General features: G+C 40.8%; 3 protein-coding genes across 3 annotated transcripts; 2 read left to right on the top strand and 1 right to left on the bottom strand.

Annotated features, from left to right (window-relative positions):
• Positions 1–5,095: 5,095 nt before the first annotated feature.
• BDBG_06946 (C6 zinc finger domain-containing protein) lies at positions 5,096–6,267 on the bottom strand (the record flags this gene model as incomplete). The annotated part of the gene is made up of 3 exons (XM_031722852.1): positions 5,096–5,494; positions 5,600–5,956; positions 6,079–6,267. The coding sequence occupies 3 exons, from the start codon at positions 6,265–6,267 to the stop codon at positions 5,096–5,098; spliced, it is 945 nt and encodes a 314-aa protein (XP_031579865.1).
• Positions 6,268–6,874: 607 nt separating this feature from the next.
• On the top strand, positions 6,875–7,252 carry BDBG_06945 (uncharacterized protein; the record flags this gene model as incomplete). Its single annotated transcript, XM_031722851.1, has 1 exon — positions 6,875–7,252. One exon carries the CDS (start codon positions 6,875–6,877, stop codon positions 7,184–7,186), a length of 312 nt encoding a protein of 103 aa, XP_031579864.1. The 3' UTR covers positions 7,187–7,252.
• Positions 7,253–9,305: 2,053 nt separating this feature from the next.
• On the top strand, positions 9,306–10,146 carry BDBG_06944 (uncharacterized protein). Its single transcript, XM_002622780.2, has 4 exons — positions 9,306–9,517; positions 9,703–9,852; positions 9,953–10,038; positions 10,125–10,146. The coding sequence occupies exons 1-3, from the start codon at positions 9,430–9,432 to the stop codon at positions 9,994–9,996; spliced, it is 282 nt and encodes a 93-aa protein (XP_002622826.2). The 5' UTR covers positions 9,306–9,429; the 3' UTR covers positions 9,997–10,038; positions 10,125–10,146.
• The last annotated feature ends 1,676 nt before the right edge of the window (positions 10,147–11,822 follow it).

Below are 11,822 nucleotides of genomic sequence, written 5' to 3'. Positions count from 1 at the left end.
TCTTCTTCATTATCTCAGTGTAGAGTTTCAACTTAATATTATATAGTTATCTTAATATCTGTGATAAAATTCATTAATCTTATAGTAGATTCTCTCTTTCTCATTATAAGAATTACTCATCTATAACAGATTATATTATCTATTATATTTAATCAGTAGCTTATACTCTCTCTAATAGAAATGTTATTCTTATTGAAAAGTGTTTTTTCATTCTTTATCAGATTAATGAAGAATCTCATTACTAATTTAATAGCTTATATCATAGATATAAAGATTGAATATATTATTTTTATCTGAATACAGACTTTGTAGAATAATAAAGCTTATTAATTAATAATTCTCATTTCTAGATATAAATCTACTGTTATTTTTACAATATTTATAAGATTTAGATGTTCTAGCTTTTAATATCATTGTATTATTATAAGTTCTATAATCTTTGTATTATTTCTTTCAGATAGTGTTAATATTATATCATCTTTCACTTATAATATATTTACAGATTCAAAATCATTATTAAGTATAATAAATCAGATTAAGTCTCTGTATATAATCAGTCTTTTCATCTCATAGATATTATTCTTATTTAATCTTGCTGTAAATGAGAATATACAGTCAGAAGATATAATTAATATAGTATGATTATTCTTATATATTAACTGCTTATAGATATAACTCTGATATATAAGCTTACTTATACTCATAAGATTTACTTCTAACTTCAGAATATAGTAGATATTATTTAACAGTATATTCACTTCTTTCACTGAAATCTTTATATCTTCTATAGCTGCAGCAGAGATCACTATTTCATCTATTATTTTCAATATCACTTTTATCTTCTAAGGTTTTATTATGACAAGATCTCTGTGAGATGTGATATAAGTGTCTGATTCAGAGTCTAGAATTCAGATATCTTTTTCTATCTAGTCACTTACATAGATCTTTTCTTTAATGCAAAATACTTGCTTTATAATATTATAAACAGAAGTAGTATCTGTATTCTTTATATTCTTATCTTTATTCTTGTTTCTATTTGTATTGAAGTTTGAAGAATGTTTCTCAGAGTATTTCTTTCAATAGTCAGTCTGAATATAATCAATCTTTTGATAATAATAGCAGATTCTTGCATCATTATCTCTATATTCAGATTTGAATTCAGTATTCTTATTCTTATTATTATCTTTCTCTTTATTCTTGTCTTTCTTATTCTTATCTTGTATATTATTAATAGAATTTCTAAATATATCAGTATTTACTTCATTTATAGCAGAGAGCTGTAAAAGAATATTATAATACAGACTTATAAAATCATTCTCTAAGAATTAAGTATTATCTTTGTTAATTTAATTTATTCAATTTCTTATAAATAAGACTCAATCTCTGTTAACTTCTATAAGCAGTCTGTTAAAAAATATGATATCTGAGATCTTATATTCTAAACAGATATAATTAGTTCTTATAGTAATTAGATATTCAATGAAAGTACAATCTGAGTCTTTTAACTTAGTAGTCATACTAATCAGTTTCTTAAATAAATAGATTCTGTGAATAGCAGATCTCTCAGAAAAGTTATTCTCTATAATAGTTTATAGAGTATAAGTAGATAACTTGAATTTCTTAAGTATAGTGAAATAAGTCTTAATCTGCAGAATAATTACAGATTATATATAATTATATAATCAAAGATTGTATTCTTTTCAGAAATATTATATATTTATAATAACATTCTTATCAAGATTATTATCTTTAAGAATACTATTAGTTTCAGACTATTCTATAGTTAAAAGAATTTTCTCTCTTTATATTAAGTAGTTAATGAATTCAGTGAGAACTATTAATCTTTTAATAAGTCTTACTTAACTTCTGAATTCTTCAAGAACTTTTATTATAATAGATATCTTTTCTTTCTATTAAAGATATTCTGTCAGATCTGCTTTTATCTTATTATTTATAGAGTCACTTCTACTGATCTTCATCTACTTAATTTCATACTAAAGTCTTGTAATTTTAAGTCTTATATAAGTCTTCTCACTCACTGAGCTATTGTCATTTCAGTCACTTAAGTCTCTTATATTATCTGATATCTCACTGATATCTTTAATCAGATCTTTATATATATTGAACTTATCAGACTGTTCTTCTATGATGATTTTATTCAGCTTAAATATCTCTGAGACAGTCACTTTTCAGTTCATTGCAGATGTTGATAAGCTCATACTTAATTCTTCTTATGCTTCAGATGTTTGTGAATTTCTTCTTCTATATATTAATATGTAATCCTTCATTAAGTCAGGCTTTCCACCTGATCTCAGGTTCATCATGAGTTCAATTAATCAATAAATCATCTAGGCATGCTTGTAATGATGTGTGGAGATGTCAATTTAGCATGTTGTTGTGGTTATTTGTTGCTTATGAAGGGCTTCATAACCTCTTGAAGGATAATGTTATTGTGTTGTGTGTGTGTAATCTATCTACGCGAGTTACACTAAATGGATAGGTTGGGGTGGCACGTGACTAGGGTAGGTGTAGTAATCACCAACATCATCAACTCCAATTTCACATCAACTGCAATAGCTACCCCCCTATTTCAATCCAATCTGATCTCTCTCACCCGGCCAGCTTCATCCCCCGTCTTATCTTGTTCGAAAAACAAAAGACAAATATGCTCAGAAAACATCATGTATGTAGGACCTCCCCGAACAAAGTAACAACATATAACAAAACCAATTTTTGAAAAACAAGTTATCAAAAGGCCACCACCCGCCCCATACATGACATCAAATTTCGCATACAAAAAAAAAAAAAAAAAACGCAATCACAAAACAGCCAGCCACATAACTACACCAATACCAATTTCAATCCATTCCCCCACTCCCCCATTTTTCTATATAGGTATGTATATTGCATTGCCGGGGGCCGTTATTGATGTCTCCTTTCCTTAACATGCCCCTCCCCTGCACTAAAAGATCATGCATGCAAAATCAAAAAAAGAAAAAGAAAATGCAAGCCTCCCTCCCGGTCAGTTGTAAACGGCAACAGTGACAGTAACAAAACGAGCAAGATGAACAGAACGAAAAGAAAAGCAGGGGAGAATCCACCTGATGCATGATACACTACACGTCTTGATGTGTATAGACAGATATGTATCACCACCTCCACCAAAATATATAGGTCTGCCTATCCCAACAACCCCCCTTTCCCCCTCCCTACTACTTCTTTTCTCAAGCTTACATATATCAACCAGAACGGAAAACAGTACCAAAAAAGCTCGGACAAAAAAGCAACCAGAAGTCAACACAAGTAGCCTCCGGAATTCGTCAAGGGCGACAACAAAAAAAAGTAACGATGTTAAAAAGAAAAACAAAAAAATACAGAAGGCCTCCCAAGACATAGGAAATTTAGACAGAAAAAAACAAAATAACATGCTGCAAAAGCGTTCAAAAAAAAAAAGATGGGTGGGTTTGGGGAAAACTAAAACACCCGTGGCCATGGACCAGGTTATTTTACAACCGCAAAGGAATCCTGGAACTTTGAGTTGAGTGTTCTGTTGTTGGCGTACACACATACGCACACACGCGCGCGCGTATTTAGGTAAAAATACGATTGAAGCATGCTCAATTTTTTGTTTGCCCTTCTCTTTCTCTGGTAGTTAGGTTGGTGGTTGGTTCGGCGCTGGTTAGTTTTCCTGGTCTTTTTTCTCTTTTCTCTCGTCTTTTCCTCTTTTCTTTTCTTCTCTTTCTTTTTGCTTTGTTTTTGGAGTTCTTAACAGAGTTAAAGGAGGGGGGGGGTAACAAAAAGTAATGTTCGGGAGTAGGGAGGGAAAAGGGGTGAGAGAATAGAATATTTTGGAAAAAAGATAAGAAAAATGTGATTAATGGGTCGCCCCATGTAGTTTATATATGCAACGAAAAAAACTCGTTCAGTGGTTTGGTTTGTGGAAAGGAAAAGGGAGGAAACAAAGGGGGGGAAATGGAGCTGTTAAACAAGGAGGAAAACAAGTGGAAACACAAGAACCCCAGAAAAGAAATGAGGGGGGCAAATTTCGCAACGGAATATAATTTCATTTTCATTCAAGGGAGACGGACGAATGAAAAGAGTTGAAAAAGCATTTGTTTGTGCAAAGAGCTTTCAAAAACAAGACAACAAGCAGGCGGGCCAAATTTTTGACAAAACGTTGAGCGAGCGAGTGTTCAAAATGAGTCAAGTAGAAAACACCCAGGTCAAACATACAGCCAGCGCCATTCTTTGTCCGTGCGCGGAGGGGGAAAAGGGGGAGCGGGCAGGCGATGCTCAGCCAAGGAGCAGATATTGCTGCGCAGGAGAATACGTTTGTCGACGCTCACTAGAAACTCTGATCATTTTATAAATCAGAAGCCACCGGTCGTTGCTTCGATATCAATTCGCAGGTGAATCTCCGGAAGGAGGCTTTGCAGTAGCAAGCCGTCAGCCGTGTTTCGAATCGGAGGCGCGCTTGAAGCCTACGGAATGCAACACTTCCGTTCGATCAGCGGAACCCGGGTTATCATAAGTAGCCGGGATATCACCCAGACATATGCTCTAGGATTTGGCCTTCCCACTCCCTTGCGCCTGCCAGTTAACCTGCTCTATTCTGTGGTTGTCAGAATGATTGCGCAGGGCAAGACCATAGGCGCGTTATCCGCTCGTCCCTAACCAACCCCTCTCCTCGTGGGGGTTATACCCATTCTATTCGAAGCAGCCTTACCCCGCCGCTAGACTTCTCGACATCGTACCCCCTGAGTGTGAAAGGTTTATATAGGGGCCCGACATGTTGAAAAACCCACCCATCTCGATTAAAAATATTGTTAAAAGCAGCAAAATCGTAGTAGCAAAAAAAGGAGATCGTCGTGACCAGCACGATGACATTCATGATCATCCCTTCCTTTCCATCTTATTTTTTTTCGTCTTTTTTTTGTTTTTTAATTTATTTTCGTCTTCAGTGTCAATAAGTGCACCTCTTTAATCCTCATTCATAATTCGAATTGCGTTTCTCTTCTACTCATAATTCCCATTGATTGTCCATAACGTATGCTCTAGTTCATCGCCACCCGGGTTTTAATTTGTTTGAAGTAGGCTAAACCCTCCGGTTTAGGGCATTGAGCATATCGCTATCTGTAGAACTTCGTGTGCCTTGAGTATCTGGGCCCAGCATTTCCCTCACACTCAACCCACGGCTACCAGATGAGACGGTTGTTTGACCGGGTGGTGGGGTTCGAATTGGGATGGACGGCGGAGGATGTTGCGGTTGGATGGGTGGATATGGCAGATTGGACGAGGTAGACCCGTGCGGAGAAGAGGAGTGTCGATGCTCGAATGAGTATTGGGAATGAGGCGACGAACGTCTATCGTACGGCGCTTGGGCTGTATGGCTGGGGTATGCGGTCCCAGACACAGCCGCTGAGACGGGAGGGAGTGTGGTAGATTCAGAGTAAGAATATCCTTCTCTTGAATCACGCGAGATCATTGAGGATCTCTGTGTAGAAGAATGTGAGAAATCAGAACTCGAGGCCGAAACGGGGTCGCGGGAATGATGGGGAGGAAATGGAGACTCGTCGGAGCGGGGACGTTTGCGACTCACATGATCCGGTTGCAACGGGGGAGGCTGTAAATGAGGGGGGGGAGGGCGGTCGTCGACGGGCGGCCTGCCATAAGCATGAGGTGGATATAAACTTTGTGGAGGAGGGAGAGGTCCATCTTGTGGATGTTGTGGTGCCTGCGGTGGAGGAAGCGGTTGGCCATGTGCACCATACAATGGTATAGCATCAGCTCGAGGACCACCCCGTGGTGCCGTGCCGCGAAAATGGTTGTAGACTGCTTGAGCAGGGACAAAGGCTTGTGCTTGTGACGAAACCGGCGTGAACATGCATTCCTGATTAAAGCGAACGCAATTACTGCATCGTCCATCCTGGGAGGACTCGAATCCCGAACATCGAATCTACAGGCAAACGGAGCAAGGGTAAATTAATTTTAGCTCTGTTATACTTTATTATTTGACATAAAATGTTTTGGGTGCAATGGACAAGGCGTAAGTTGTAAACTGGAACAAGAGAGACTAACCTTCCGTCTCCTACAGTATCGGCAGGCTATCGCAGTTCGTTGTCTTGGAGCGGCAGCCGGGTATACCACCAGGGGCGGAGCTGGGGGTGGATGACCATACATCTCGGGAGGACGCTGGTACGCCCCATGTGGTGGCGGGAGCTGGTAATCCTGAGGTGGGTGCTGAATCTGTGGCTGTATGGTGGCCATAGTAGACGGAGGAGGATATTGGTAAGACTGTTGAGTGGGGCGGGCCTTTTAGGTTTATTTCCCTTTTGGGTCAGAATGGCGTTCCAAATTTAAAAACCAAAAAGAAAATATAAAATATAAAAGTCGGCCAGCAGAAAGCGAAGTAAGAAGGAGCAATAACGTATAAATGAAGGGCGTTAAAACAAAATAAAAATAAAAATAAAAATAAACAAGTTAATTTGTACCAGCGAAGGGAGGATATAAAAACAAAGCGTTCAAAAACACCAGACGCAAGCAAATGTAATGGCGTTTGGTGGGGGTGGGCAGAGGAGAGAGAGAGAGCAAGGGAGGGATGGCGGTGATAGGCAGGAGGCAGGCAGGCAGGCAGGCATGCAAGGAGGAAGGGAGTACGGACAGAATGTTGTGACGAAGGAGGATAATCAGGCTGACCAGAGGACCATGAAGGCGGTGGATACTGTCCCTGGCGGTTGGGGTCGTTGGACATTTGTTGTGGCCGGGTGGAGGTGGAGGCAGGGGGGTAGAGGAGGAGGAGTAGGATGAGGAGGAGAGGGAAGAGCTATAGCTGGAAGTAGGCGGCGCCGGGCTGCAGCAGCGGCAGTGGTGCGGTATGGTCGACGACGATACGGGAGGGCTTCAGGTCCCGTATATAGATTGGCCTGGACGGACCTATGCGTCGTCGGTGCGTCGGTTCGTGCGTGCGTGCACGCTGCAACAGCAAGCAAGCGGGCGCAGGGATGGGGGAGGCAGGCAGGGGGCTGATCAGCTCCCTACAAAAAGCAGACGTCACAGCGCGCGGGATGGTCTGGACCGGGATCAGGACCAAATCAAATGGACGGCGCTTCTGCTGTGTGATGTCTTTTATGTGGGCATGGATGTGCCAGTTACAAGCACGATCGGTGAGACTCGGCAACTCGCATAGCCCTTGGTGTGGGCCGGCAAAGCTGGTTTCGGCGAGGAGAAGAGGAGAAAAGGAGAAGAGGCGGCAAAGGGCGGGCAGGTTTTTTGATGGCCACCACCACCACTACTGCTACCACTGGTTTATATTTATATTGTATGCGGACCGGTCTCGCTTTTTGGTTTTGTTTTGTCGTTTCTTTTCTTCCTTCTTATCCTTTCCTTATACGCGTTCTGATTCCTGATGGGGTAACAGGGAAAGATTGACCTGACCTGCCGGACGGGAGAACCGATGAGGGCGGTATTAAGGTTAAGACCGGCGCAAGGTCCTAGGCAACGAGGAATAATGAGGAATAATGAGGAATATCTGAACTGTCCTGTCCGTCCTTCGTCTGTACCGTGCCCGAGACCGAGACCGGACGCCGTTTTGAGTGTCACAAAGGAGTGTCGGGATGTGTGTACGAGTGGTGGTTTGCCTGTCTGTCTGTCTGTTTGTTTGTTTGTTTGCCTTCTTTTTTTATTTTATTTCTTTTGTAACCCCCCTTTCTGCTGTTTATGCCGTTCTCTCTTCAGCCACAAGGAAAAAAAATAAAATAAAATAAAATAAAACAACAATACGCTTGTGTCTGGTCTCCCCGGCCAGAATGAAGATGGTGGCGGTCTGGGGTGGTGGTAATAATGAAGAACAATACCAACTAAAAGAGCGCCGAGGAAAACACAAGGGAATAACAGAAAAGAAACCAGTAAAACGGGAAACGGTAAATACAAGCAACTAACCTAGGACAAGGTGGGGAAACGGAGGGGAGAGAGAGAGAGAGAGAGAGAGAGAGAGAGGAAGAGAGCGTTCAGAGGAGAGGAGTGTGTAAGTGATACAGCGGACTAGGAGAAAAAAGGAAGAAGTGAAGGCCAAAGGAGAGAAAAGAAGAAGAACAACAAGAAAGGAAAAGAGGATATAGTGTGCAGTGAGAGAGAAAAGTTGTAGATATCCCTTGGGGGGGGAGGGGGGGTTTGAAGAAGAAGAAGAAGAAGAATAAGAGAGGAGGAGGAGGAGGAAGAAAGAGAACGAGGCAAGAGAATTAAAAGACACGGCGGACAATCGACCTAACCTTCGATCTGGAGGCCATCAATTAGTCGCCTTCTTTTTCTTTTTCTTTTTCTTTTTCTTTTTTTTTTTCCGTCTGTTCTTTTTTTGCTTTCCCTGGTTCCCTTCGTTGTTTCTTCTAAAAAGTATCTCCACTTGGCCCGGGAATTTAGCATTTTGTCTTCTTCTTCTTCTTATTATTATCATATCATTATTCGCAGTATTATTATTTGTCCCTTCCGGAACGGGTCCCTCCCCCCTCCCCATTATTCCTGATAGTCCAAAATAGTTGGAGATAGCTCCTCATCCCGCGGGCAAATAGCATCAGCAAGGGCACCTTAAGGTTGGGACTCGCCGGCTTGCTGGATCTTCTGCCCGTGGAACTCGTTAGTTAGGCTTTTGCTTCTGGGTAAGGGAAGGGAAAGGGAAGGGCATCGCAAACCATGGACACTGCAAAACCCCCTTTTTTTTTGTAAAGTTTCTATTTTGTAAATAGTTAATAGTTCTTTTATTCCATAACTAATTATTGTAAAAGTAACTAGATAGAAAAATAAATGCCTTCTCTCCCTACTCTACTCTACTCTCCCTAGCTAGCTACAGTTACTGGATTATTTATTACGCAGCGTAAATCTCCCCGATGAGTGCAAATACTCTTCTTGGTGCGTGCCTGAAGAAAGAACGGGAAAAATACACGCAGTACCCAGTGAAAATTACAGCCCTTTGTATCCCATCCGCCCATTCGAAGGCTATATATATATATATATATATATATATATAAATGACTGGCTGGCTGGGCGGAAGGCGGAAGGGAAGAGGCAAGGCACGCATTCCCGTGCAGCATTGATCATTGTTCTATCATTATCCTCATCATTATTCTCATCACTATAACCATCGTCATCATCATCATCATCATTATCATCATCATCAAGATTCAACAGCGGTCAGGTCAATCAGTAGCCAAATCAACCAGAGGCAAAAACATACACCAAACTAATACGCCGGATATTTTTTTCCTTTTTCTTTTCTTTTCTTTTCTTTTTTTTCTTTTTTTTCTTTTTTTTTTTTCTTTTTTTTCTTTTTTTTTTTTCTTTTCCTGTTCTTTTCTTTTCTTTTCGTCTCTTTTCATTTTCGCCCCGCCACTGGCCAATGGCGCGCCCTGTTTGTCGGGACCATAGCTGCCGAGCTAGATGTCCCGCCCAGGGCAAGGTAGGCAAGGTAGGGTAGTAGGCAAGGCAAGGCAAGGCAAGGCAAGGCAAGTAGTGGAAGTGGAGTTAGGTTAGTTCCCTATCCTATCCTACCTACTGGGAAATCCCCCATACATACATACAACCATACAGCGTACAACACTGTATCTCCCGATACCCGTATCATACAGATACAGATACACTCTCGGTACAGCTCAATATTGTAATGTAATAATACAGTTGTTACTACTTATCTGATCCAGCTGATAGCTACAGCCATTAGACCAACCATGGTGCCTACAAACGCAACTTCAACTTCAACTTCAACTGCTGCTGCTGCTGCTGCTGCTGATGATGATGATGATGGCTTATCTTCTCGCTATAGCGGCGGCGGCGGCGGTTGTTACTTCCATGGGTCATTCTTCAGTAATCAACCTCCTTTCCCTTCCCCTTTCCCCTTCCCATTCCCACACCCTAACATACCTAACTCGGTTCGTGGGGCCATCGCTTCGGCTTGAACCCGAAGCACAAACCCTGGTTCGAGTGAAACCAGCTCATCGCGCTCGTTGAGCTGGGTGGTGTCAATGTCAATAATTTCTCAGTATTCCCCTAGCAAGTTACTACTAAAAATTTTCTCGTTCTTGAGATTCCAAAGCTCGCTTTGTGCAACCAACTAACTAACTTACGGAGTCCACAAGTATATCCAACTCGCTACAGCTACCCACGCCAGAAAAAAAAAAAAAAGAAAAAACAAAATCCCCCAAGTCGGGCGCACACAAGGTTGGGTCCCGTCGCTAGTCCCAAGTACGACACGTTTAGCCCATTTCTGAATATGCACAATGAGGTCAACGGTTGCTTTAACCCTCCACTCGCTCGGGTCAGGATAATAATTATGCACGATGATGTTGAGTGACGGGGCGGAGAGAGACAGTGTGTTTGTTGTATGCAGCAAAAAAAAAAAAAAAAAAAAAAAAAAAACACTACTTTTTATAGGTTTAGTAGGTTTAGTGTATACACAGTCTTTACAAACAAATTTACTAGTGTTTCGTAGATCTTGAATTTCAGAACTCTATGATGTGCAAGTAGTAGTATTCCTCTAACTTTACATCTCTTACATCTTTAATCTGTATAATCTCATTCTCGGATTCCTGTCGTGACTAAGAGCAAGAGCTGCCAGGTCTGAGCTCCTATCACCTAGATTAGAAGGATCATAAGACAGCCGAGCTTCTGTCAGCCACATCTGACACTCTTCTATGAGAGAAGTCTCAGCTCCTGAGCACTTCAGACTCTCGGAGACCTGAGTATATACTATTACATAGGTCAAAAAGACTATAAAACAGCTGCCTTCTTACTAGCCCGCACCTGGCATCTATTCTTAAAGTGATGGCTCATCTGCATCGCATCTGCATCTGCTCTCAGCTTCAGAGTCAGAGCCTAATCATTGCAATTCCTCTAACTGTAATAGTAAGTAAGCCTGAGATCTCTGAAGAAGCAAGACACTATAATAATATAGATGAGTGCCAGACACAGCTGGCAGAAGCCAGTCATCTTATGATCTTTTTGATCTAGATGATTACTATATAGTATGAACTGCAGAGGAGGCTGTATAGACTCTAGTTGAGAAGGAGAGAGAGAGAGACTTTGATAACTACATTCAAAGACTTAGCAGCTATTGTGTATGTAATATCATGTACAACACTAAATCTGAATGTATATTAATAGCCTAGCTCTGGTAAATATCATTTTTCCTGCTAGGTTTTTTTTTTTTTTTTTTTTTTTTTTTTTTTTTTTTTTTTACCCCCAGTATCAGTATCACATAATCGAAAATCATGAATGATCATATATTTGCTGTCCACCTGCCATCAGCCACCATTCTCCGCTATACAAGATTTACTTACCACCCACCACCACCTCTTCGGCCTGCCAGAAGCTAAAGCTAAAGATAAAAGCGGATAACAGGTCAGAGACATTGAACTTCCTTTAGCTTTTTATTTTATTTTTTATTTTTTTTAGATTTGAGTCAGAGGTGGTGTGATGGTGGGCTTATCATGATAAAGATGATGATGATGATGCTTGATGAGCTGATTGAATGCGCAGATAACTCAATCAACCCGCTGCAACCTGAATAGCAACATGAGATGATTTAGGAAAAAAAAAAAAAAAGGGTGAATGGGAGAGTGAAGAAATTCGGGGTTAAAATAAAATGTATTTTCCCCTCTCTTATTTGGCCGTCTAGCTACTGTAGTTGAGTTATCCGGTACGGCGCGCTGCGGTAGCCGACCGACATGGAGCTGGTCGGTCCGCGATGGATACACCCACTCCATTCCATTCCACTCATGTCCATAAATCCACATCCCGATCCACTGGGAAAAAGGTTAACTATGTGAGATGATGTG

The sequence above is a fragment of the Blastomyces gilchristii genome (assembly GCF_000003855.2).
Source record: "Blastomyces gilchristii SLH14081 genomic scaffold supercont1.16, whole genome shotgun sequence".
NCBI classification, from domain to species: Eukaryota; Fungi; Ascomycota; class Eurotiomycetes; order Onygenales; family Ajellomycetaceae; genus Blastomyces; species Blastomyces gilchristii.
Note: the sequence above shows the minus strand (reverse complement) of the source record. Positions and strands in the feature narration are given on the sequence as shown.

Coding starts and splice junctions, on each gene's coding strand:
- BDBG_06944 (XM_002622780.2), top strand. CDS start 9,430: ATGTCCCGCCCAGGGCAAGGTAGGCAAGGTAGGGTAGTAGGCAAGGCA. Junction 9,518..9,702: donor AGTAGTGGAAGTGGAGTTAG/GTTAGTTCCCTA, acceptor TGATAGCTACAG/CCATTAGACCAACCATGGTG. Junction 9,853..9,952: donor CTTCCATGGGTCATTCTTCA/GTAATCAACCTC, acceptor TTGAACCCGAAG/CACAAACCCTGGTTCGAGTG.